This window comes from Daucus carota, chromosome 7, assembly GCF_001625215.2.
Source record: "Daucus carota subsp. sativus chromosome 7, DH1 v3.0, whole genome shotgun sequence".
In the NCBI taxonomy this organism is placed as follows: Eukaryota; Viridiplantae; Streptophyta; class Magnoliopsida; order Apiales; family Apiaceae; genus Daucus; species Daucus carota.
Genome location: NC_030387.2, coordinates 13,253,179 through 13,278,196, shown reverse-complemented (window position 1 = coordinate 13,278,196; position 25,018 = coordinate 13,253,179). Strand labels below are relative to the sequence as shown.

Sequence of the window (25,018 nt, the reverse complement as noted above, 5' to 3'; positions counted from 1 at the left end):
TATAAGATATGAGGTGTGTCAAGTATATTAGTGGGGATAGATTTGTTGGTTAAGAGATGCATATTTGAAAAAAGGCGATTCTTTTACTTATAATCATAAAACGAATGCAAGCAGACATGCATGCTGTTTGAGAGCTGATCACTTAACATGGTAACATCAATATTCTCGTATTTTGAATTGTGACAGTACTATGATACAACAAGTATGATGACAACTGAATCATGTAAAATCATTTGGATGTCGAATATTATATCAGTGTAGCAACTATTTCATCCAACATTTTGAAACTGAACATGGATGAACAATGCAGCTATGCAGGTATCTTTATTACAATCTCAGACCGCATAAGGCCAGCAGATACAAGCAAGTTTCCTCAGAAAAACGTAGGTTGGAGAATTACAACACTAATTAACTAAGCATATGCATCTTTATTTTGAACGAGGTAGTTCTCCACAGCCTTGTACAACCCCAGGACCTTATCTTTCGCGGCTTTGCAGTTGTCTTCATTGAGCTCAGCGCCACCCTTGGGAAAACACTTGGTATTCATGGTACATTTTGATCCTCCATCTGATGAGGGCTCAAACTTAATCTCAAATTGCATCTTTTCAATCTTATCTGTTAAGGCCTCTCCCTCAAATATGCTATAGGTGTAGGTGAATGAACTCTCGTCTAGCGCCTCCACCTTAAGTTTCAGATAACCACCTGCAAATAATAATTTCATTCTATTCACATTTCGTGTTGCACAAAATAAACACGCATATTTTACTCTGACTTGTGATTTTGCTAGTATGCTTGGTGATTTTGCTACCTTGAACTAAGTTGATTTGCTTGACACTTCCAGCGCCTCCACTGCCTTCAATGGTGTCTATGCTCTTGACATGCTCTGGCACGATTTTAGGCATCGAGTTCTTAGAGTCAGTAATGGAAGCCTTGAATAATCTTGCTGGTGCAATTGGAGAATCATGATTGCCGCTGAAGGTGACCACACTCATGATTGTAGTTATGTTTATGTACTAATGATATGTTTGATCCATATATAGGAAACTTTACCCTTTAAATAGAAAGCTTAATTTAAAGAGTGTTTCTTTGAAAAATTCAAACTGCAAGAACATGATCTTCTGAATAGGAATGAGCTTTGATCCCCGAGTAACTCTCCCTGGATCACTTGATACTTGGACAAATGTCTTCAACAAGATTGTAATTTAATAATTTATCAAGTAAAGTTACAACTACTGAATGCAATCAACATATTCCTACAAGATTGTAGTCTAAATTTAGTTGTTTCCAGAATCCAGTATATATATTCATTACTACTGCTGTTATTTGGATTAATTTTGCAGCCATTTCCAATCATTTTTAGGTCTCGGCCAACAGGCCAACCATCTTCCTCCTGGGTTAAGACCGATCGTTCAGATAAACGGGGTGCCCTCGAAGTAATAGTGAGTTATCGCAGCATATGGATGAAGTTTTGTATAAAATCATCATTACCGGATATTTAGAACTGAGAGTGAACATAATTTTAACAAGTGTTGATCTCGATAGATTTGTCGTGAAAGTTTTCTTGATCAAGTAAGAACAAAACAAGACTGTCAGATTTACTCTGCTGATAAGTGGGATCAGAAACCCGATTCCATTGTAGTGATTTCCAGAATTGTCTGCCTTCCTGTTTTGTCACCGAATTTTAAACTAAGAGGTGTATGACGCGTATATAACTGGGATTTTAAAAAATGTACGCATAATTGGTATTCAAAATGCTGATAGAGTTTTTTAGATTTTACAAAATGATGAACTTTCTGGGATTTGTTCGGGGTATTCCATGCTTTTTGAAATCCTCGTCCTTAAATCCTAAAGACTCTACATCAACTCTAGGATATTTTATCTAGAACCCCGTAAAATCAAAATTGAATACAATTTATTAAAATCTATACATTATATATAATTTTTTTTTGAAAGCATACATTATACTCCCTCTGTTTTTTTATGTCACTTTTGACTTGGGCACGTACCTTTGGGTGTGTTGACCGACTAGTAAAAAAATGTTATTTTTAATTGAATTTTTTTGTGAATTAAAATTTTGATTACATATTTTTATTCAGAAAAAGAAAATTTTAAAAATAATATTTTTAACTACCCGGTCAAAGCACCTAAAAGTGTGTGCCAAAAAATCAAACGTCATATATTAAAAAACATTAAAATCCCAGTTGAATAACTATGTTTTAATCTGTGGTAATTTGCTTCCCATGTTTAGTCTACCAGAAACGAGCACATGAAAACAAGAATAACTATGTTTTAATCTGCGTTAATTTGCTTCCCATGGTAGAGTCTACCAGAAACGAGTACATGAAAACAAGCACATATCCAATACCTTATGGATGATAGTTACTGCAGCCAATTCATTTGGATATTATATTGATGAATGTTAGTGTATGATGTTAGGCCTCATGACCAGATTCTTGGTCATATGTACCACAATGTGATTTATCATATATGTATTCTCTTATCAGCACTCAAAGCTAAAACCACAGTATAGCATAACGCAATCTTTATTCGTTTTCAATCCATTTTTCACGGCCCCTCTGACAAAAGAATTTATCAGTCATCCCACAGTCTCGAAGCCTACGGATATTTTTTTCATAGATGTCAAATCTTTAAGCTTAAGGAGAGTCATGATCCCAAATATCATGAAAACGGTTGCAGCCAAACCATCTTTTCTACTGAAAAAGAAATAATCTGACACTGAGAAAGAACAGGTTCATGTTTATCGAATTTTGCCACAGTCCAGAAGAACCTTTCGGAGAAAATGAAGTGGATATGAGAAGCACGCAAGCATTTGGCAGAAAACTACTCCAGGCCTTTGGCAAGTATGTTAGGCCAAGGTTCTGTGTTTAATTATTTGACAAAGCCAAAGCTTGATGTCATTGTCAGAGTGAATAAAGAAAATGTAAAAGGAATACCTTAACATACTGCTATAGTCATTTCACATAATCTTGTTCTATCAGTACTGGGCCTGATCTGCAATTCTGATAATAATCAGATAAACTTGCGGTTATTCTTTTTATCTTGAAAGGTCGTAAAAATAATAAGGTGCTTTAGTGTGTGACCACGTGAGAACAATTCTAATTTCGGTCTGGGTGAGAACTGTTCTCACCTAAGCTCGAGCCTATGCATAAAGATACATGGCTCTGACCCTCTTAGAGAGAGAGGGAGAGGGTAAATGAGAGGCAATGCGGGAGAATAGGTGGCTGACCAGAACACAAGTAGCTCGAAATATGCCTCATATAACTAACTTTCTCTATTTAGCGCCAAATTACCGTCCTGCAACTCCTAAATATAGTCATTTTGTTTTCTCCTATCTCTCTCTGTTGAACTATCAATTTGGAAAAACTATCTATTTATACTTAATTCTTTATTAATTTTGTTTTCTTTTTATTAAATTCGCAAATAGCTTCTCTTCCTCCGGTGGTTCCACTCATATAATTACACTGAACCTCACTATCAGAACAAAGTGTAACAGCAACACCTAGAGATTGTAACATTTATATACTGGATTTATCTGTTTATATTTTTGAAGGGCAGGGGAAAAATGTTGCAGGAGGACCCAATGCATCCTCGCGGACAATCACAAAATGTAATGCTCTCAACTTTATTGATGGCGCGCCTGTGTGTCTGATTTCTGAACTTGATGTTCACTGGGGTGATAGGCCTTTTTTTAATTTTTTTTAATTTTTACATCATTGATTATACAGACAGAAAATTGGAAGAGATCATTATTATGCATGTTCAGTAATTCTTTCTGATCCACTTATTCCTAGCTTGTAGATAATCTGCTGAATGTTGATCCTTAATTGCTTAGAACTTCTCTGAAATTTTTTACAATTTCCTATCTTTTACAGGGGGTTAAACTCTTACAGGGGGTTAAACTCATACATTCCTCTTTGCTTGTGAATGGTTTTTTTTTTATCTGAGCTTAAATATTCCTGCAACTTTAATTTTCCAGATGGTCACTTTTGGAAAGTTCAGTAACCCTCTCAAAATATCTTCAAATTCTGTAATGTACCATGCGTAAACTGATATAAGATTCTTGAAGGACATACCTAAAGGCAATTTCCTTTTCGGAGTTATAATGCATCTCATAATTATCTTTTCACTTGACTTGTACATGGCTCATACAAGATTTAGCTTCAAGAAAATATATTACATTCATGTAAAAGTTCCCCACCAAGTGGTCCTTTTCTGGGTACAAATTCATCTCATGAATGTCACACTCTTCTATGGCAATCTATCTTCTGTACTTTACCGTCGTGATCAGTACAGAATTTTTTTATCTTTTGCTCATCACGCATACTGCTTACATTCTTCTAATCTTGATTCTTTTATTCAGTTAGAACTATCACAACAATAGACTCTTAATGCCTAATGCTTGTAAAGCTGGGCCACTTTTTTTAAGTCTTAAACTATTCCCTAGCCTATATAAAGACCAGTTGGAAACTAAACCAGTGGAAGCATAACTCTTTGTTATACTAAATCACTATCTTATAAAAAGTGTGCTGTGCATATTTCACCTTATCTTATAGTTTTGATATATCAAAGTTTAGAGAGCTTAACGCTTTAGTTCTTCTTCTCCTGATGCAGGAAGAGATTTCAAGTCCGCTAACTGCTCAAATCATGGAGTTCTGTGAATCTGGATTATTCCCAGAAACCTTACAAAACTCTGAAGTTGTTTCTACTTCAAACACCTACTATGAGGACCAGTCTTCTTATACCAGTAATCTTTCCTATAATACTCCTGAAGTAAACAAACTTTCTAGTGGCATAGTTACTAATGACAGCATAAAAACAACTGAACCTCTACCTTCAAACACTAGTAGCAACCTCTCTATGATCTTTTCTTCTGCAGAAGAGCTAGACAAAGATGTCTCAGGCTCAACAGACCTCTTTTCTACCCCGTTCTCTGTTCCTAATTTTGAAGATGGCCAACAGGAGCAGTATGATCTCTCGTTGCTGCAAAAGCACGTTGGAGTAACAGAATATGGTTTTGAAACAGCAACATATCAAAATGCACCTGATACTGCTGTCCCTCCTCCTCTGATGGGGCCTCCACTAGGACCACTACCCTCACTTCATGTAGAAAATTGCTTGTCCTCTCTTCCTTCTTACATGCCTTTGAATCCTTTGCCGGCCCCTACCTGTTCTGTCCTTGATCCCGAACTTCTCTCAAGCAATCTCAATGCTGCTTTACCTAATCGAAAGTCTGAAAATTTTAGGGGAAATTTTTTCATGAACAATAATCTGCAACTTCAAGAGCAAGATGACGAGGTAGATATTGGTGGAATCTTCGGTTCAGATCCTCTTCCACAGCTTTATAACACTGACCTTCAGGTACTACAATTTAGTATAGCATATTCCATGATTAAGGATTCAACATGGCATATTGGGACACTATCTACATTTCTTTCTTTTCTTTGTAAAAAAGCAGAATAATATGGTAGATGGGAGCGTGAACTTTACTCCTCTTCCAACTGAGATCACTAGCTTGGAGGATCCTACATACAAGGCCAGCAAACTCTCAGCTGAAGAAAAGAAAGAAAAAATTCATAGGTACTTGAAGAAAAGGAATGAAAGAAACTTCAGCAAGAAAATTAAGGTCTCTATAACATATTCTTGGCATAAACTTAATTTTCTCAGTCCTGGCTTCTTTATAAAAAATCAATGTTTACATTTTATAACTTGCAAACTAACAGTGAACTTTTAACTTGTAGTATGCATGTCGGAAAAGTCTAGCAGATAGCAGGCTCAGAGTTAGAGGAAGGTTTGTAAGAAATGGTAATTTTGGAGATGGCGCTAGAACAACTTGTAGCAGCCATGAAGAGGACACTTATAATGATGTAAGGCCTATTCGAGTATGCCCTGTACTGACGGACAATCAAGAATTACAATAAAACTAGTCTATTTTAAATAACATGCTGCATAAAAACGAAGCCACTTGAAGAGTTGAAAGATATATTTGTTCCAGATTATGATATTCACTTATTTCATTACAGGGTATGGTGAAGGATGAAGAAGACATTGTTGATTCTTCGGACATCTTTGCTCAAGTTAGCAGTGTCAACACTTATACATGCAACTACTCAACAATAGAATCTTGGATTTGATAATTGGAACCAGATGAAGAATTTTAATTATATTGCTCAGGGCCCCTTATATAGCAGGATAAGGATAAATAACAGGGGTGATACTATAGTTCTTTGTGATTCATAATCTGCGGAATTACTTCCATAACAGTCTATCATTGTAACTACTACTAGCAAATGAATAACAATGTAGTTCAGGTATATACAACTATCTATCATCTGTTTAATCTTTTGACTTCAATATCCTGTAAAGACCCTTTGAGGATCCAAAAAAACCATCTTAAGGCAAAGATTGTATTCTTAGCCAGTTCAAATCGAAACAAACATGCCAAGTGAAATTAAGGGAAAGATTGTAATCTTAGCCGGTTCAGATCGAACGCACATGCCATCTTAAGGCAAAGATTGTAATCTGAGCCACTTCAAATCAAAACACACATGCCAAGTGAAATTAGTTTCACAATCTGATGTCTTCGTAGTCCCATATTGTCTTTTGTCCTTTTTTGGTTTCTTGAGTGCATAGAAAATTTGCCTTTGGTCTGAGAATAAGATACCTTCACTGTGCTTCTTACTGTGGCATTGCTTCTTGATTATGCATTGGAGATTCTTCCTTTTCCTAATTTAATAAAATGAAAATATGTTCCAATTGTCTTTCTGAACCAAAATCGTAATCTTGTTCGTACAATGTTCCACAGGATGCACTGCATTTATTAATATAAATAGAAGGAAAAGGATACTTTAGTACTAGTTATTTACTGAAGTGAAATTCAAAGTCTTAACTCCCCCTTTTTAATGATGAACACTTTTTACTGTTCAACCAAATAATTATTTGTAATCTTTGCAACAAGTCAACAACTATGTAATATCAATGAGGATGAGGAAGTATTTAGCCTATCTGGAAAAATGAGCAGAACGGAGAGCAAGACGGAGGCGTTGGCGAAGTCGGAGAAGACGGAGAGGGGTGTCAGACATAAATCATCAAATCGAGCTCCCAATGGGGACCACCATCCTCGAACATCTGAGGTCAACTGTGGAGCGAAAGGTGGAGAGCAAACTAAGAGTGTTACTGGGACCTCTCCTTTGAAATCTGAAATGGAGAAAGTCCTCTCTCACTGGTTCTTGCTTGAATCGGATTGGATTGAAGCCATTCAAAAAGGTAATCACGAGCTCCTTCCGGCGGCTTCCGCGCGAGTGGATTTCTTGATAAAGCAGGTACATCCCGATCTACTAGTTGAAGGTTTAAAAGGGGACGAAGATGCCCTATGGAGCATCCTCCAGTCTCTCTATAATAATGGGAGCTGGGAACGAGCTCGAAATCTGGTAATCTCTGGTACGCACCGATCTTCTAATAAAGATTCGGATCTACTAGCTTTCATTGAAAACAATAAGCATCTGGTCCATCCCAACACCTATCCCAGAGCTAGGGAGGGAGATCTTGAGAGCACTAGGATGGCTCTTAATCAAATCCACTATGGATCCCTCAGTCTCATCAATAAGAAAGCCAACAAAGATCCTAAGATGCAAGATCAAGAGCGTATTATTGCCTCCTTCCTTAAAAATCAGTCGAAGCTTGTAGAACCCTCGGTGTTAAGAGATGCGCTAGCTGGAGATGACAAGGCTGTCTCCATGGCTTTGGGTCAAATTCACCATCATTCCCTTTCACTGAACTCGGATAGACCCAAATCTCCTTATAAGGAGGCGCTTCTTCAGAGCCCTAAGGCTCATTCAGGGAATCTTGAAACAGCTAGGAAGGAGTATGCTCCTGAAGGTTACAAGGATAGAGTTTCGAAAGTGAGTCCTCCCCCAAGGACTAGTCCCCCCAGGTCTGGTAATTCGGCGAACAGAGGGGTTGGTCATAAATACGCAAATTCAATATTCTTCACTGGGATGAGTTCTGAGACTCGGGTTGTTGATATATGGCAGCATTTCAAGAAGGCAGGTAGAATAAGAGACATTATTCTTCCCAGAAAGAGGGACAGGTTTGGGAACCGTATAGGTTTTGCTATCACCCACAGCGAGTCCGAGGCGGAAGGCATTATTCGTTCCCTGCAGGGCAGCAAAATTGGCTCCAACAAACTTTATCTAGCTTTGGCAAAAAATTCGAGATCTGTTAGTCCTACTAAAAAGGGTGGTTCTCGCCCTCCTAAGATTGAGGAAGTAGTGCGGCTAGAGTCCCCTGTTAAAGAGGAGCAGTTCCGTGGTGAGGCTAAGCCCAAATCAATCTCCTCAAACGGTCACACCCCGGTCAGGTCAACGGTACTCAGCCTTGAAATGAATGTGGACCTAAAGGACGAGCTTAAGGATTGTCTATGTCTTATAACAGCCAAGCCAGAGACGGTCAACACAGTGGAATTTATAGTAGCGGGGTTAGGCTTCAGAGATGCTATTATCAGAGGGGTGTCAACAACAAAGTTTCTTGCCTTTTTTGACTCATTGGCACTATTTGATAAGGAGGATATCGATTTCTTGAACATTGGATTCATGGAAGTCAGGAAAGTGCAAGATGCTGATCTTGTACCTCCAAGAAAGGTTTGGTTGGAACTACGGGGGCTGCCAATTACGGGATGGACTGAGGATAATCTAGTTAAATTGGTCAAGAAATGGGGTTCTGTTACGTCCTTCGGACAAGTTCTTGATAATGGGGATTGCTATTGTACTCCTAGGATTCAGATAGAATCCGATATCATTTCTTCCATAGAGGAAGATGTGGAGGTTGATATCATGGGGACAATCTGGTATGTAAAAGTTATAGAAACGTTGGCGCAAGAAGTTCATTATGATGTCAACTCCAACTTGCATCCGGATACTATAGAGGATGAGGTGGAAGGGGTTGTGTCAAAGGACCAAAATGATGATACTTTAAGTGGCAGATTTTCTCATCACTCAGAGTTGGTAAGCGATCGGGTAAGTGAGATAAATGATGTCTCTGATGTAGAAGTAGAAGACTCGCTACTAAATCCCCCCACCCCCAGGCCCATCGCCGCATCGCCTCAAAAACCTCAGGGCTGTGAGGTCATGGAGGAGGATATTGTTTTTCAGACAGCAAATTGGAAACCAAGAGAAAAGGATTCGTCCTTATCAGTAGATCACCAATCTATTGATCAGGGCAGGTCAGAATCGGATTACAATCCTCACGATGACTTATCAGAGCTTTGCAACTCAAACCCAAGTATTCTAAAGGATCTGAAAAACTTGAAAGTGCAGCCAAAGCGAGGACGTCCCAGGAAAAACAACCCAAAGCATCTTAACAAGCATTTTAAACTGCCCCGGAAAAAGAAAGCCAAAGGGGAAGGCCTTCAGCAATCGTCTCATTTCTTCCTCAATTCAGCTCTCGATGAATCCGAGGCGATATTTGATACAGGTGTTTTGATGGGTCTACTTCCACTACAGGATAGGGAGGAATCCATTAGGAAAATCAAAGCAAATCTGCTGTAAGTTCCATTCTCCCCCAGTACTCATTTAGTATTTTCTTTATGTTAGCACAAAAATATTTGTCTTGGAATATTAGGGGTGCCTCAAGTTCAACAAGTAGGTTCTTGATTAGGCAAACGACTACTAAGGTAAAACCATCAATGATTTTCATCCAAGAAACCAAATGTTCGGGGTGGAATATTCAGTCAGTTACTAGTCTGGGTTTGGGTCCAAATGTCAGTTGGTTGGAGGTTCCTCCAACGGGTCTTTCAGGTGGAATTCTAACTGTTTGGCAGGATGAGGTGTTTCGGTTAATTGCGTATCAAACCTCAAGGAATTGGATTATGATACGGGGTTCCTCACCTTTTATGTCTGGGGGGGTGGCAGTGATAAATGTGTATGCTCCACAAACAATTTTGGCTAAGAAGGAGTTATGGGAGGTTTTAACCGCCCTAATAAACAGTCTAGAGGAAAAGTACATTCTTTTGGTGGGTGACTTCAATGCGGTCAGGGTTAAGGAAGAAAGGCTTAATTGTATTTTTAAGCAAGCAGATGCGGATGCTTTCAATTCCTTCATTTCTTCATCTGGCTTGATAGAAGTGGAAATATCAAATTCAGAGTTTACGTGGTATGGTCCGGAGGCTAGATCCAGTAAATTAGATCGGTTCTTCCTTTCTTCTGAATGGTTCTTAGAGGGCGATTGGAGAGTTCAGACAGAACACAGGAGAACATCAGATCATAAACCTCTGATCTTGAAATGCTCTGGAGTTGATTGGGGCCCAAAACCTTTCAAATTCTTCAATTATGGCTTGAAGGAGGTGGAATTGGTTGATTCGTTGAAACACTCCTGGTCTCAGTCGAAGGCCTCTAATCTAATAGACAAATTTCGAGATTTAAGGGAAACGGCAAGGTCTTGGACCATCCGCAATTATGGGGATATAAATGGCATGATTGAGTTACTTGAGAGAGATCAAAGTTTTATGGATGAAGGGGGTGAGGTGTCTCGGGGGAGAAATGACATTAAGGAAAGGCTGGAAAAACTTTACACCATTAAATCTAGTATGCTCTGCCAAAAAGCTCGAGTTGATTGGCAACTTCATGGCGAAAGAAATTCCAGGTTTTTCCACAAAGTCATCGCCAGGAGGAGGAAATCAAACAATATCCTTAGTATTTGTGAAGGGGACACGGTCGTCACCTCAATCCAGGGGATTAAAAAGGTCTTCTTCCATCATTTCAGTTCTCTTCTAGCCCCTCCTCGTTCCCAGGCAATCTTTGCACTCCCTCAGGGCTTTCTCCCCTCTCTATCTCAGTCCAATCGAAGCTTGTTAGTGACTCCGTTCTCTGAAACGGAAATCTATGATGCATTGGAAGACACAAATCCTAACAAAGCTCCCGGCCCCGATGGAATGAATGCGGGGGTTTTAAAGGTTCTCTGGCATACTATTAAAAAGGATGTGATGAAGTTCTTTCATGACTTTTACATGCTCAAGCCGGTTCCTCAGGGTTACAACTCTTCATTCATTGTGTTGATTCCAAAAAAGATAAATGCAGCCGCGCCTGGGGATTATCGGCCTATAAGCCTCATGAATTCAGTAATGAAACTTCTAACAAAAGTGTTATCTAGGCGACTAAAATTGGTCATGGATTCGCTGGTGAGCCCAGTGCAGACTGCCTTCATAAAAGGTCGGCAAATCAGCGATAGCATAATGCTTGCAAATGAGGTGACCTCCGCTCTAAAGGATGGCAAGTCTAAAGGGGTAGTTCTAAAGATTGATTTTGAGAAGGCATTTGATAGAGTAAAGTGGGACTTCGTATATGAGGTGTTACGAATCATGCAGTTTGAGGAAAGATGGATAAATTGGGTCAAAGAAATATTCCATTCCTCAAAAATCTCGGTGTTAATAAATGGTTGTCCGGGAGAAGAATTTTCCCCAACAAGGGGCTTACGACAGGGGGATCCGCTGTCTCCCTTGTTATTTAATCTTGTGGGAGAGTCTTTATCTGCGCTACTAGAGAAGGCTTCTCAACATAACATATTCGAGGGAATTCTTCTTCCAAATTCCTCGAATCCCATCACCCTTTTACAATTCGCAGACGACGTAATTATCTTCTTAAAAGATGACTCCAGTTCAATCTCGGGCATTAAGCGAGTCTTGCAGTGCTTTCAGCTCTTATCGGGATTCAAAGTCAACTTTCAAAAAAGCTCCCTATATGCCTTCGGTCACTCGAAATTGCACCTGCAGGGTTGGGCCAATTTCTTGGGTTGTATGGTGGGTTCGGGACCAATCAACTACTTAGGGGCTGTCTTAGGTGCAAATCCTCGAGCAGTCCGGTTCTGGGATCCTCTGGTCAAAAAATTCGCTAATAAAATAAATTCTTACGAGGCAGACAAGATCTCATTAGCAGGGAAGTTGGTTCTGTTACGTGCCGCAATTGATAGTACGCCCCTCTATTGGTTCTCTCTGTTCAAAATTCCAGTGACGGTAGCGAACAAATTGGAGCAAATGCGTAGAGCTTTTCTGTGGGGCCTTAACAAGACTGGGGGACAAAAGCTACACCTAATTTGCTGGGACAAAATCTGCGCTCCGAAAGAGATGGGTGGACTGGGTCTGCCCTCTATTCGCCTAAAGAACTTGTCCATCTTAGCAAAATGGATTTGGAAAGCTTATGCAGATAGAGGTAGTTTACTAAACAAATTTTTCACAATGCGTTATGGTGAAGCCTGGAACTATGACTTGGCTCAGTTGGACGTGAAAAAATGTTCCTCAGTGGTACGACAGATTATCAGCCTGATCTCAGATCAAACACTAGGGAGATACCTCTCTAGAGATAATTTTAAATGGTATGTAAGTGACGGTTCCTCTGTTTTCTTCTGGGAGGATTGGTGGGTGGGTGGTGGAACGCTAAAATCTCTAATGCCTGCCCTTTACGCAAATGTCAAATGGAAGCATATGGTAGTGAAGAACTTTGTGAACACATGGAGAGAAAACAGGTATAATGAAAATTTATGGATTGATAGTCGAAACCTGCATTCCCAGGAAGAGTTCAAGGAGCTAAGCCAGCTATTGGATTCGGTTTCTTTGTCTGCGTCCCCAGACATCTTGATTTGGTTGCCCGGAAAAGCTGCGTATTCCTCAAAAGAATGCCAAAAGATATTTTTATCTTCTAACTCCCAATTTGGTATTCATAGTTTCATTTGGAGATCAATATGGAAAATCAAGGCTCCTCCGAAGATTTTGGCATTTCTATGGAAGGTCCAATGGCGCATTCTCCCCACTAGGCAGTTCATCAGCTCTCGGATTCCTGGAGTCCTTAATATCTGCCCTTGGTGTGAAAAGTCTCCAGAATCAATCTCCCATTTATTCTGGGAATGTACTCTGGCGGACTGGGGATGGAATTTTCTGGGAAAATGGTGGAATATTTCAGTCCTTACTCATCGTAGTGGGCTGTTCTCCCTTTCCTCCCTATTTAATATGTTCTCCCAGGCGAGTACGAAAGAAATCTGGAAAATCGTAGTGGCCGCAGTTCTATGGTCAATTTGGTTAGCTCGTAATGAACTAACGTTTGCTCATCAGAAAATTCGACAAAAGTGCTTTGTCAATATTATCGCTATCCGAATTAATAAATGGGGTTGTGCCTCGGGGCTTATGGATTTCGGAGCAGATCCACTCTGGAAAGTTAATCCTCAAGGTGCAATTGCTATAAGACACCATCAAATTCTCAATTCTTACTGGAAATTTAAGAGAGAAAATTTCGACTATGTGGCTGCAGTTGATGGTGCATGGGGCATGGTGGATGAATATAATTATAATGGTGGTATTGGGGGATATGTAAAGGATGCGTCGGGCAAACTTATCCTGATGTTTTCAGGACCGGTAAAATCGTCTAGTGCTCTCGAGTCAGAGGTTGAAGCCATCATTTTCGTCATAAATTGGATGCTTTCTTTGAAGATGTTATTCAGAAGATTGGTCATTTGTTCTGATTCTTCTGTAGCGGTCAATTCTCTTAATGAAGGAATTTCTATTAAATTCCCTGTAAGAGCATTGAATTTTTTTCATCAGGGACTTATCAACTCTTCAATTTTTGTCCAATTTGTCCCCAGATATCTTAATGAGCAGGCTGATGAATTAGCAAAAAAAGGTCTTCACAGATTTTCAATGTTTCAAAAGGTTATGGGGCCTATCAGACCTAATGGAGACCTCTCTGTTCCCTCTCCTGCAGCTTGTAGCACACTAGGAGATCTTTAAAAAATCTTTTCAGTGGACCGTTGCTTATCTTTTGCTTTGGAAATTTCATTTCCTCTGCACTATTTCAGTAAGCTTCTGGTTTTGGGTTTTATATGATGGATACAAGGCTTTTCTGTGGGGTTTTTCTCTTACCAGGATTGTTTTTGAATTCTCGATCTCTGTTGTTAATCATCACACCTAGGATCAGATTATGGAGATCCTGTGTAATATTTTCTCAAAATCTTTCAGTGGATTGTACATTATATTGCCTCTGGAAGTCCGGTTCCCTCTGTTTTTTAGTCTGGTTAAAGCTCTTATCTGGAGGACTATAAGCTTACATAGTTTTAGGGCTTATACCTGAGTGGAGGCTGTCACAGTTGATTGATTTTACTACCTATCATCCTCAGCTGTAATCTTTCTCAGCTACATTTCTATAGGGGCTGGGCTCCTTTTTATACCTCCCTTTATATTCTGTTCCCCTCAGCTCACTTCATTCATCCTCTATTTTCTCTCTAGTTTCTTCTTCGCTATGGAATACTTTTGGGAGGTGGCTGATAAGGATTACATCAAAATTAATGTTCACTGTGTAGTTTCAGAGGTGCCTTTGCCTAATGGCAACACCTTGGCTGTTGCAGCAATCATCAGAGATGATAACGGAGACATGCTGTGGGGAGTCCTGGGTGTCCTTCCAGGGCTTAATGAGGAGCAAGCCATTCTAGCGGCTGTCCAAGCTGCTTGCATTCATGCCAATGAAAAAGAGCTTCACAAGATTCACATTGAAACTGACAATGAACGTGTGTACGACACCCTTCGTTTGCAGGAACAAATCCTCCTAGAGGAAGAGCAGCTCGATGCCTACAGGGCTTTTAACACCCTCCATGCAAACAACTACAAGGTGGGTACTACAAAGAAGAGCATCTTACATGTTCCTCTTCACATGAACTCCTCAGCTGAGTACATGGCTCGTTATGCTCTTGAGAATCTTAAGGTGTTTGTCGAAACCTCGAAGCCGTTCGGAAATCTGGACTTCTTTCTCCAGAGGGATATGGGAAAGGTCCTTCCTCACCCTATCTATGAGTTCTTGGGAGATGGTGAGGTGATAGATGGTCCTCCTCCTCCTCCTGTCAAGAAACGGAGGCTCTCTCCTTTTCAGAATCTCCACTTTGGTCACTCTCTGGACTTCTCTGGCTCGTCTGTTTTTGACGGCTTCTCTCCCTTCCAGGGCCTGGAGAGATGTGTACGTCTCGCTAAGAAACAAGAGGGGTGGGAAAGGGAGAAGCAGCGTAAAGGAAAAGGAAAACTGCTCGAGGACTACAGTTTCAACAAAAATGGTCTTCTCTCCAAGGAGGCCATCAGTTTGCTAAATGACCAAAAACTGAGTGCGCTAGACAGCATCTTCAGGGGCTCCGAGGTAGACATGGAATCTGTTGTGTTCGGAGGGGTGGCTGTGAAAGAAATTCTGCACAAAGCACTCACTGGGTCTCTAGCTGACTTGCTCCCCTTGTGGAGCATCTCTAGGACAGAATTGGAACAAGCTTCAGGGATTGTAGACTTTATAGCCGTCTACAATGTGATGAAAGTAATGGGATTTGGAAATCAGGAGGCTGAGTTCCGCTACAATGCTTCCCAACCGTCCACCTCTTCTCAGCACTTTGATTAGCACTACTTAGCGATCTAGTTCAGTCATTCAAAGTCTCAGGCGCTCTTTCATAGTAGGGTTTTATGTAAGGTTTTAATGTTTCCAGTCTGGATCTCTCTTTTGCTTGTATGTCATGGTAGGTTGATGGATCATGGTTTCATTCCATGCCCATCCTTTTGGATCCCCTGTAAGAATCTCTGAGACTTTATTGAAATATAATTTGCTTTTCAAAAAAAATGAGGATGAGGAAGTAGTACTATGACAGTGAATATTGCTTAATGAGAGACAATGTAGAAGTTTATCTTCAAAAATCACTTCAAAAAACTATCAAGCTGGGAAAACTATCAAGCTCTAATTAGCCTTTGAAAAAGAGTAGAATATTTCATACAAATATAAATTTAAAGGGCTCAATATGATAAACATATGTTGCAGCATAAAATATCGAGTCCAACAATTTTGTTAAAGTTGAACCGTTATTATGATATATGAAAGTTACATATTCGTCTTGTATGCCGCCACATACGCATGTTATGAACTTGGCTGTAATCTGTGTTTCCAAACATATGTAAACGCATGTTATGAACTTGACCCGTCGTAATCTGTGTTTCCAAACATATGTAAAAATTTGTTCCAGTCTAGTATACATATACACCCATGCAGATGCAGTATATAAAACCAAGCCAAGCTTCTGGCTTCCTGACAAATTTCTCAAAGATATATTTGTGCAGCACAACTATTCAGCTTTGTAGTTAATTATGAGTGTGCTCAGTTGGCACAAATTTCAATATGTCTCTTCCTTAAAAATGGAACATCATAGTATATACTTGTACACTTCTCAACTGAAGTATTTGTAAACTTCTTAATATATATTGGAGGAATCACTACCTTGCTTCACTATCAAGAAAATCTTACTAGTTTCCTTTACCCCAAAAGCAAGAAAGTGAGACCATCCCACGTTCTTCACAAGAGCCCAAAAGGCCATTGTTTCCCTCCCTTCAAATCCCCACCAGACAGCAGCTCTTCAAACTCAAAAATGGCTACCCAGTTGAGCATTTTCACAGGCGCCACCCCACGAGCATTCTCCATGCAACCCAAATGCAGGTACCTACATGGTGCATTCAGCGTCGAGCCACAGTTAAAACCAATGAAAGCCTGGAGAATTAAGGTCTCGGATGGCAGGGACTCGTATCTTGATATGTGGAAGAAGGCTGTGGAAAGGGAGAAGCAGGAGACTGATTTTCAAAAGATTTCAGAGAATGTTGTTGAGAACAATGTGGAGACAGAGGAGGTGTTGGAGAAGAAGAGTGGTGAGTTTCAGAAGCTTTTGGAAGTTTCTTCTGAGGAGAGAGATAGAGTCCAGAGAATGCAGGTCATTGATCGGGCTGCAGCTGCCATCGCTGCAGCCCGAGCAATTCTCAAGGAGGAGAAGGTGGAGGAGAGTTCTTTAGAGGTTGGACTTAAGGGAGATGGTGATGACCAGGGATCTTTGGTTCCACTGGATTTCGAACAAGAACTAGAAGGTACAGTTACTAATTGGACTTGTTTTCTTTAACTTATAAGAGTGATTTTATTTCACTAAATCTTTATGATTAGTTTGATTATACTCAGAAGAGTGATAGAAATGTAGAGGTCCAATTTTAAATTTAAGAGCTTATGAATGCTTTATTTGTTGTCAGCTAAACAGAGGGAAGTATCTGTCCCTGTGTCTGGAAATGAAAGGAAATTTTCACCAGGTCCGAATTTCTGGTCCTGGACACCTCCTGAAAATAATGTTATGATCTCCGGTTATGAAGGCGAATTAGAGTCAAGTAGAGTAACTTCTCCATCCATCAGTCATACCAGCCCTGTAATGGAGTTGGAGAGAGATGAAAGTATTTTGTCAATCCCGTTTGAAAGCAAACTTGAAGATGTTCACAATCCTCCTCTACCACCTCTCCAGTCACTTACAAGACACGAAAAAGTAGAAATGTCTAGCTCAAGTCCAGAGACAAGTCCAGTGGAAGTGGAACAAGAAATTGATATTATGTTTTCGGATAATGCAGTAGAAGCAGCTAATGCTCTCACTGAAATTAAAATTGAATCACCTGAAGGAAATTATGCAGATGGATCAAGGTGGTGGAAGGAGACTGGAACCGAAGTAAGGCCAGATGGGGTGGTGTGCAGATGGACAATAAAAAGGGGGGTCAGTGCTGACAAGGCTGTTGAATGGGAAGAAAAGTATTGGGAGGCTGCTGATGAATTTGATTATAAGGAACTTGGTTCAGAGAAATCAGGACGTGATTCTGCTGGAAATGTTTGGCTTGAATTTTGGAAAGAGTCCATGTACCAGGTAAGTCACATTTCATGCATGTGCTTAACGGTTAAGCCGATGTAGGTTTCTTAAAGTCGATGCAATTATGTTCTGTTTTCCTACAGAAAGATGGATCTGTGCATTTTGAAAAAAGTGCAGACAAATGGGGAAAGAATGGTGAGGGGAGTGAATGGCAGGAGAAATGGTGGGAATCCTATGGTGCCTCTGGCCAAGCTGAGAAATGTGCGCATAAGTGGTGCAGCATCGACCCAAACACATCCCTTGAGGCTGGACATGCGCATGTCTGGCATGAAAGGTACCAAATTATGAGATATTAAATTCAGGTTGTCAGTTCTGTAGAGATGATCTTAGTGCTTGTAATTGTATTGTTATGTCGCGAAGAGCCTAAGGATGCACTTTTTACAATGTTGATTCAGACTACTCAATCTAATGCAGCGTCAATGATTTTAAAGTAAGTGTATCGACATGATTTGGCAGGTGGGGCGAGCAGTATGATGGGCAAGGCGGCAGCACAAAATACACTGATAAATGGGCTGAGCGTTGTGAGGGCGAGAGCTGGGCTAAATGGGGTGACAAATGGGACGAACATTTTGATACAAAGGGTCACGGGATAAAACAGGGAGAGACATGGTGGGAAGGCAAACACGGAGAACGTTGGAACAAGACATGGGGTGAAGGTCACAATGGCTCAGGATGGGTGCACAAGTACGGAAAGAGCAGCAGTGGGGAGCACTGGGATACTCACGAAGAGCAAGACACGTGGTACGAAAAATTCCCACATTATGGATTTTACCATTGCTTTGAGAATTCTGTCCAACTCCGCGATGTTAAGAAGCCATCTGAATAATTACCAAGGTTCAGATAACCATAGAGTCACCAACTCCTCCTGTACAATTTTTGCATCCAAATCCAAATTAGCACCAGCCTTTATGCTTTGGAATAAACTAATATACTCAGTTCTCTGTTCTCAACAACAATGGTTTAGCATATGCCATTTTTATACGACAGCAGGCAATAATATTCCCTGAATACATAGAAACCTTAAGTTAATCAAATCATGCAAACCTCTAAATGCTGAAGTTGAATAAGCTCAATTAAGGCTTTTTAAACTGCAATTTGCTATGCTAATATGGTAGATCATGTTACACCAGACAAACGAAGTACTTTTATAAACCTCAAGGGTCACAAACTGGGCTAGTTGATGATAAACAAGCCACCAAGAAAAATGTATTATGTTAGCTGAAGGTGACAAAATTATTATGTAAATCAACAAATTGCATTACCTACCTTTCAAAACTACACCAACTGGGTATTTTAGAATTATAGAGAATAAGATAGAAAAATTTGGCTTCATACATATTCCTTTGAAGGACCTTCTATAAAATGATCATGGTAAACTATGCATTCATAACAATCTGGATTAATGGGGCATCAAGCAGATGAATTCCTCTCGCCCCATGTTCTATTCATGCCGATACCATTACAAAGCCCCGTAAATTGTATGCTTAAGCTGGCTGAGCTTCTTTGCATGGCTGATATTCATGTCACATTTCTTAACATTGACCATTTCCACTCCCGTCTCCTCCAGTACACTGACGTCGAATCTCGGTTTTCCAAATATCCGGGCTTTTGTTTCCAGACTATCTCTGATGGCCTGCCTAAAGATCACCCTCGCTGCGCCGATAAATTTTACGAGATGATGGATGCTATGGAAAACGTAGTGCAGCCACTTTTAATGAAGAAGCTGAGAAGTGGAAGCTTGAGCAGCAAGTCCTCTGGCAATAAGGCTCTACCAATTACATGCATTATTTCAGAAGCCATTATAGGATGTGCTCTTGATATATCACAACAAATCAATGTTTCACTCTTATATTTCGATACAATTAGTCCTTGTGCTGTTTGGACTTATTTATGCCTTCCTAAACTCATCGAAGCAGGGGAGGTTCCTTTTAAAGGTTAGTCATACTTCTCCAATTATCAGCTTGCATCATATAATTTAGCTCTGTTCCAGTAAAAAAACATTTACCATTGTGCAGATAATGACATGGACGCTAGCATAGGATGTGTACCAGGCATGGAAAGTTTTCTCAGGCGTCGTGATCTCCCTCATTTTTGTCGAGTCCATGACATCTCAGATCAGAGCATTCAATTGGCATTGAAGGAGGCACGCCAATTGCCCAAAGCACAAGGCATCATACTGAACACGTTTGAACACCTTGACAAAGCCATACTCTCTCTAATTGGAAATCTTTGTCCGAACCTCTATGCTATAGGTCCACTACATTCACTCTACAATACAAAGGTTGCAGCATGCATTAAACCTCCAGAGCCTAATTCCACCAATAGTCTCTGGAAAGAAGACAGAAGCTGCTTAACTTGGCTCAATGCACAAGCACCAAAAAGTGTATTATATGTTAGCATTGGAAGTCAAGTGCCTATGACAATAAACCAAAAGATGGAGCTATGGCATGGCCTAGTGAATAGTGAATCAAGATTCTTGTGGATCATTAGGCCTGGATCCATAATCGGAGAAACAAGTGAGGACGTGGAAGTTTTGGAGAGGCATACCAAAGAGAGGGGGTGTATTGTGAGTTGGGCACCTCAAGAAGAGGTGCTAGCACATGAAGCCATTGGGGGATTTTTCACACATAGTGGATGGAATTCAACTCTGGAGAGTATCGTTGCGGGTGTGCCAATGATCTGTTGGCCATGCTATGTAGACCAACAAGTAGTTAGTAGGTACACTAGTATGGTCTGGAAAATTGGACTTGACATGAAAGATGTTTTGGATCGAGTCATGGTTGAGAAGATGGTAAGGGAACTTATGGTATCGAGGAGGAATGAGTTCCTGAAATCAGCTACTGAGACTGCAAAACTGGCAAAAGTGAGCGTAAGTGAAGGTGGGAGTTCAAGTTGCAGTTTAGACAGGCTGATTGAGGACATTAGATTCATGAGCTTACCAGCACCAAAGCTGTCTGGAACCTAAACGATTTTTCAATGAATGAAATTTCTAAGATATGTTTACAGTTGCAAGTACACAGCACAATCTAAATAAAAACTTGCTTTCTCACTTGAATTAGCAGCTCAAGTCCATCCATTATTGCAATGCACTAGATTGATAATATCAATTAGTGAAATTTAAAAAGAGAAACATGCTTAACATAATATCACATCAGTTGTTAAAGAAAATTCTGTCAAGAAAAAGATGTTAACAAAATTTAAATCTCTGATAACTCGCTATTAAAACACGCCAAATGTATCTGTAATGCAAATGCAGAACAGGTCATGACTTGATTTAAATTAACCTATCTTTTTCGGCCTTGAAGAGATCCTGATTTGACTCGACGTTGTTTTTATATACTAATTAATATAATAAATAATAACAATTGGAAGCACAAGGCCTCTCCAGAATACATAAAGCAACCGACGATCAAGGTTTAGTCCCCAGCAACTTGCTTTTTTATTTCCTCACCTATCCCTCTCTCACACTGAATTTTTATTTTTTTCGCTGTTCTGAAAACAGATGGCAGAAATATTGAATGATGAACAGATAGTTGAGTTTCAGGAAGCTTTTGGTCTCTTGGAAAAAAATGGAGATGGTTAGTACCTATCTTTACTTCATTTTCAGACTTTCACTTGCATCTTCTTCAATTCTATTTACTTACAGTACCTTCGCATGCACATAACAATTTGAGTTCTCCTCTTGGCATTTCAAAGATTTATTACTTCTAGTCATAATGAAATGTGTACTTCACTCAGTTTAGTCTGAATGTGTTACTAATCCTAATGTTCCGATGGAACGAAAACAGGTTGCATAACTGTGGAAGAACTAGCAACGGTGATAAGGTCACTAGATCAAAATCCATCTGAGGAAGAACTTCAAGACATCATTACTGAAGTTGATGCTGATGGTAATGGCACTATCGAATTCGTCGAGTTCTTTAACCTTATGTCCAACAAAATAAAGGTACATACTGAAATACTCCCTACATCCAAAATTAGATGAGCTAGTCCTTACATCCCAAATTCGATGAGCTAGTTGACTTTCGAAGGTGCATTGAACGTCTAGTTCCGAAATTTATTATTTCTTTTGTAAATGAAAATTTCATATTTCAAATTTTATTTGCAAAAATAAAATTTCAAAAATAAATAATGTAAGCTATGCGGTCAATAGACCTTAAATTGTGTGCTCAAAGTCAACGAGCTCATCTAATTCGGGACGGGGGAGTAAACAGTAACACATAAATTGTGTCAGTTTCAAATATACAAGCATAAATTTGTAGTAAAATTTAGCATAAACTGTATCTCTCTGATCTTATGACATATATTTCCACTGCTTATTTTGATCAGGAAATTGATGTAGAAGAGGAACTAAAAGAAGCTTTCAAAGTGTTTGACAAGGATCAAAATGGTTTCATATCAGCTTCTGAGGTAAAATTTAATTCTTCCTGTCCAAAGCTATAAAGATGTTCGTATGGAATACAGTTCAACTTTGATTAAGTAATAATCGATAAAGTAATAAGGGGAATAATTTTCCTCTAACATAACGTAGATAGTGTAATTTTACTCGATAAACTTAGTTACTTATCTTTTGTACAACAAAATACTTAAATTGTTTAGTCACATTGTATGCATGGCTGCTAATTAATTATATGGTGTTCTGTTTTAAAGGATTCAAACTGTAATGGATCTGTAGTGAGATTATGGCACCCTTTACATGTGTATTAACAGCTGTTTCACATAGTTTATTATGGTATAATTATACATAATTAATCCCTTTCGTTTCTCATGCACTGAACTTTAACTGAGATAACTTTAAATTATAAGTTGCTAAGATTTAAGAAATGTTAGAAAGATTCTGCAAAATCTTACACAGTTACTGAAAAAAAATCTTATCCTATGCAGCTGAGGCACGTGATGATTGATCTAGGTGAAAAATTAAGTGAGGAAGAAGTGGAGCAGATGATTAGTGAAGCTGATTTAGATGGAGATGGCCAAGTCAACTATGATGAATTTGTGAAGATGATGATGAGCGTTTGATAGAGTCTGAGTTTGCTGGACTATGATTTTTTGATTCAGATTTACAACCCTGTTAAAAGCTATAAATTATCCATTACATTAGTATCGGTCATTCTCCCATGAGTTTAAAATTTTATAAATTTTGCCCCCATCAATTCCAAATCCTAGATACGTCTCTGGTCAATTCTGTTTAGCCGTTTGGTCTGATTTTTTGCATTAGATCAAAAAAGATACTTCTATATATTAAATTTATAGAACAAAGTTTCATGTAGTTCACATATTTACTGTAGTACCGTAGACCACGTATGTTCTGTAACTATAGAATGGCATAAAAACATTGCAAAATGTGTTATTTTGCAAATCATGTTCTATAAACATCATTATTTTATTAAAAATTTTGACAATCCTAAACATTCTACAAATTAAATAGTGAAAAACGCATTATTCTGCAAAACATGTTAAGTTTGCAGAACATATTTACATATTACTGAACATATGTGTTCTACTTGTCGAACATAAATGATTTTCAATATTTTTCATGAAATAGTGATATTTATAGAATGTATTTCACAAAATAACAAGTTTCATACATTTTGCAATGTTTTTATGCCATTCTATAGTTGCAGAACATACGTGGTCTACGGTACTACAGTAAATATGTGGATTACATGGAACTTAACTCTAAATTTATAAATATATTTCAACTAAAATATGAATTATAATTTTTAATATAGAAATGAAAATTTTAAAAATAATAAATGAAAATATTTCTTAAATCACAATAAATTATGTGCAGAAAGTTTCCTGAATTTCAAATCAAAGCCAAGCTCAACTTTTTTTTATGTATAAATATACAGTTTGATGAAATTCAAGATTTTAAATGGACTCTAATTTTTGTTTCTAATTGTACTAGCCTTTAACCCGTGCGGGCGGGTATATAATTCGTAATTTATAATTTAAATTTTAACATCATTTTATTACTATATTAATATTAATAAATTGAATTTTAATTAAAAAATGATTATATTTTCTCACGAAAATTTTGTTTTTATAATTTATTATCTATATATAAATATTGTTTTGTTATTAATATGTGATAATTTATTATTCAATTAATTATAAATCATATTTTTCATATTTCGTATATCTTAACATATTAGAGTTAGAAAAAGTTATGTAATGGTTCACGTTTATATTGAAATAGAACACGTTAGAATTGAAAGAGTTAAATGAAGGTTCTTATTAAAAAAAATATTCAAAATTGAATATTTATAATTTTCATTTTAACATCATTATAATTTTTTTTTATAAAATATTATATTATAATATATTGTCATGAATGTTTTTAGTATTTCAAACTGTTTTTATAAAATATTATTTGATAATGCATTGTAATGAGTGTTTTTAGTATTTGAAACTGTTAAACAATGTAAGACTAATAGACTCAACAACATGTAGACTTTTAGTCCCAAAAGGTGAGTACCAAACCAAAAAATGTGAACAAAAAGTAGGACTACAAATTATACCCATGTTGGTCCATTCCAAATTAGATGAGCTAGTTGACTTTGGGCATGTAACTTAAGGTACATTGACCGTCTAGTTCTTAAATTTATTTTTTTAATTTTTCTTTTGCAAACGAAAATTTCATACTTAAATTTTTATTCACAAAAATAAAATTTTAAAAATAAGTAATATAATTATGCGATAAATGGATTTTAAATTACGTGCCTGAAGTCCACGAGCTCATCTAATTTGGGACGTCATCTAATTTGGGACCGAGGGAGTATAGATTTAGCTTCTTACAAGAGTCAAAGACTACAGCGGCTCCTGACTTGTCTGTTCTGTTCGATGGTTCGCCTTATCAGCATTATCGAAATTTTCCTCACTTTTACGGTGACATTCCAACTCATTTAAGAGAGTCTTTTCGCCTAAATTGCGAAAAGAAAAAAAGTCTTCTCCAAGTCAACTTCGTTCAGCGACCGGAAAAAAGAAAACAAAAGCCAATATATTTGGATAAATTAAACACCTGTAATAAATATGAAGTAAAATATTGGTTTCGGATTAAAAACCTTTTAAGAAATCATATACTCCCTCTTTCCCATTTAATTCTATACGTTTTTTTTCAATGCTCGACATTTTTCAATGCTCTTCTAAAACATAGTTTTATAATTTATTTTTAAAATTTTCTTTTCTGAATAAAATATAACATTCAAACTTTTATACAGAAAAGAAAAATCTTCAAAATAAATTATAGAACTATACTTTACGGAAGTATTAAAGTTCG

At 38.2% G+C, this 25,018-nt stretch overlaps 5 protein-coding genes across 5 annotated transcripts; 4 read left to right on the top strand and 1 right to left on the bottom strand.

Annotated features, from left to right (window-relative positions):
- Window positions 1–206: 206 nt before the first annotated feature.
- Window positions 207–1,010, bottom strand: LOC108194619 (major strawberry allergen Fra a 1.07-like). The gene is made up of 2 exons (XM_017361574.2): window positions 809–1,010; window positions 207–702 (listed from the first exon to the last, which is right to left on the bottom strand). The coding sequence occupies exons 1-2, from the start codon at window positions 990–992 to the stop codon at window positions 413–415; spliced, it is 474 nt and encodes a 157-aa protein (XP_017217063.1). The 5' UTR covers window positions 993–1,010; the 3' UTR covers window positions 207–412.
- Window positions 1,011–3,431: 2,421 nt separating this feature from the next.
- Window positions 3,432–6,368, top strand: LOC108195565 (uncharacterized). The gene is made up of 5 exons (XM_017362543.2): window positions 3,432–3,628; window positions 4,633–5,379; window positions 5,477–5,644; window positions 5,760–5,885; window positions 6,042–6,368. Exons 1-5 carry the CDS (start codon window positions 3,584–3,586, stop codon window positions 6,150–6,152), a joined length of 1,197 nt encoding a protein of 398 aa, XP_017218032.1. The 5' UTR covers window positions 3,432–3,583; the 3' UTR covers window positions 6,153–6,368.
- A 9,789-nt stretch (window positions 6,369–16,157) lies between these two features.
- On the top strand, window positions 16,158–18,702 carry LOC108195172 (protein LIKE EARLY STARVATION, chloroplastic). The gene is made up of 4 exons (XM_017362125.2): window positions 16,158–16,924; window positions 17,081–17,733; window positions 17,820–18,010; window positions 18,193–18,702. The coding sequence occupies exons 1-4, from the start codon at window positions 16,438–16,440 to the stop codon at window positions 18,560–18,562; spliced, it is 1,701 nt and encodes a 566-aa protein (XP_017217614.1). The 5' UTR covers window positions 16,158–16,437; the 3' UTR covers window positions 18,563–18,702.
- A 353-nt stretch (window positions 18,703–19,055) lies between these two features.
- LOC108195174 (7-deoxyloganetic acid glucosyltransferase-like) lies at window positions 19,056–20,785 on the top strand. Its single transcript, XM_017362127.2, has 2 exons — window positions 19,056–19,670; window positions 19,752–20,785. The coding sequence occupies exons 1-2, from the start codon at window positions 19,139–19,141 to the stop codon at window positions 20,699–20,701; spliced, it is 1,482 nt and encodes a 493-aa protein (XP_017217616.1). The 5' UTR covers window positions 19,056–19,138; the 3' UTR covers window positions 20,702–20,785.
- A 299-nt stretch (window positions 20,786–21,084) lies between these two features.
- On the top strand, window positions 21,085–23,005 carry LOC108195267 (calmodulin-like protein 8). Its single transcript, XM_017362226.2, has 5 exons — window positions 21,085–21,150; window positions 21,239–21,314; window positions 21,525–21,682; window positions 22,066–22,146; window positions 22,621–23,005. Exons 2-5 carry the CDS (start codon window positions 21,239–21,241, stop codon window positions 22,753–22,755), a joined length of 450 nt encoding a protein of 149 aa, XP_017217715.1. The 5' UTR covers window positions 21,085–21,150; the 3' UTR covers window positions 22,756–23,005.
- The last annotated feature ends 2,013 nt before the right edge of the window (window positions 23,006–25,018 follow it).

Excerpts from the sequence above, each read along its gene's own strand:
- LOC108194619 (XM_017361574.2), bottom strand. The coding sequence starts at position 992 with ATGAGTGTGGTCACCTTCAGCGGCAATCATGATTCTCCAATTGCACCA. Across the intron at positions 703-808 it reads GCAAATCAACTTAGTTCAAG|GTGGTTATCTGAAACTTAAG; the intron begins GTAGCAAAATCA and ends TATTATTTGCAG.
- LOC108195565 (XM_017362543.2), top strand. The coding sequence starts at position 3,584 with ATGTTGCAGGAGGACCCAATGCATCCTCGCGGACAATCACAAAAT. Across the intron at positions 5,645-5,759 it reads ACTTCAGCAAGAAAATTAAG|TATGCATGTCGGAAAAGTCT; the intron begins GTCTCTATAACA and ends TTTAACTTGTAG. Across the intron at positions 5,886-6,041 it reads AAGAGGACACTTATAATGAT|GGTATGGTGAAGGATGAAGA; the intron begins GTAAGGCCTATT and ends ATTTCATTACAG.
- LOC108195172 (XM_017362125.2), top strand. The coding sequence starts at position 16,438 with ATGGCTACCCAGTTGAGCATTTTCACAGGCGCCACCCCACGAGCATTC. Across the intron at positions 17,734-17,819 it reads GGAAAGAGTCCATGTACCAG|AAAGATGGATCTGTGCATTT; the intron begins GTAAGTCACATT and ends GTTTTCCTACAG. Across the intron at positions 18,011-18,192 it reads GCGCATGTCTGGCATGAAAG|GTGGGGCGAGCAGTATGATG; the intron begins GTACCAAATTAT and ends ATGATTTGGCAG.
- LOC108195174 (XM_017362127.2), top strand. The coding sequence starts at position 19,139 with ATGGGGCATCAAGCAGATGAATTCCTCTCGCCCCATGTTCTATTCATG. Across the intron at positions 19,671-19,751 it reads AGGGGAGGTTCCTTTTAAAG|ATAATGACATGGACGCTAGC; the intron begins GTTAGTCATACT and ends ACCATTGTGCAG.
- LOC108195267 (XM_017362226.2), top strand. The coding sequence starts at position 21,239 with ATGGCAGAAATATTGAATGATGAACAGATAGTTGAGTTTCAGGAAGCT. Across the intron at positions 21,315-21,524 it reads CTTGGAAAAAAATGGAGATG|GTTGCATAACTGTGGAAGAA; the intron begins GTTAGTACCTAT and ends GAACGAAAACAG. Across the intron at positions 21,683-22,065 it reads TTATGTCCAACAAAATAAAG|GAAATTGATGTAGAAGAGGA; the intron begins GTACATACTGAA and ends TATTTTGATCAG.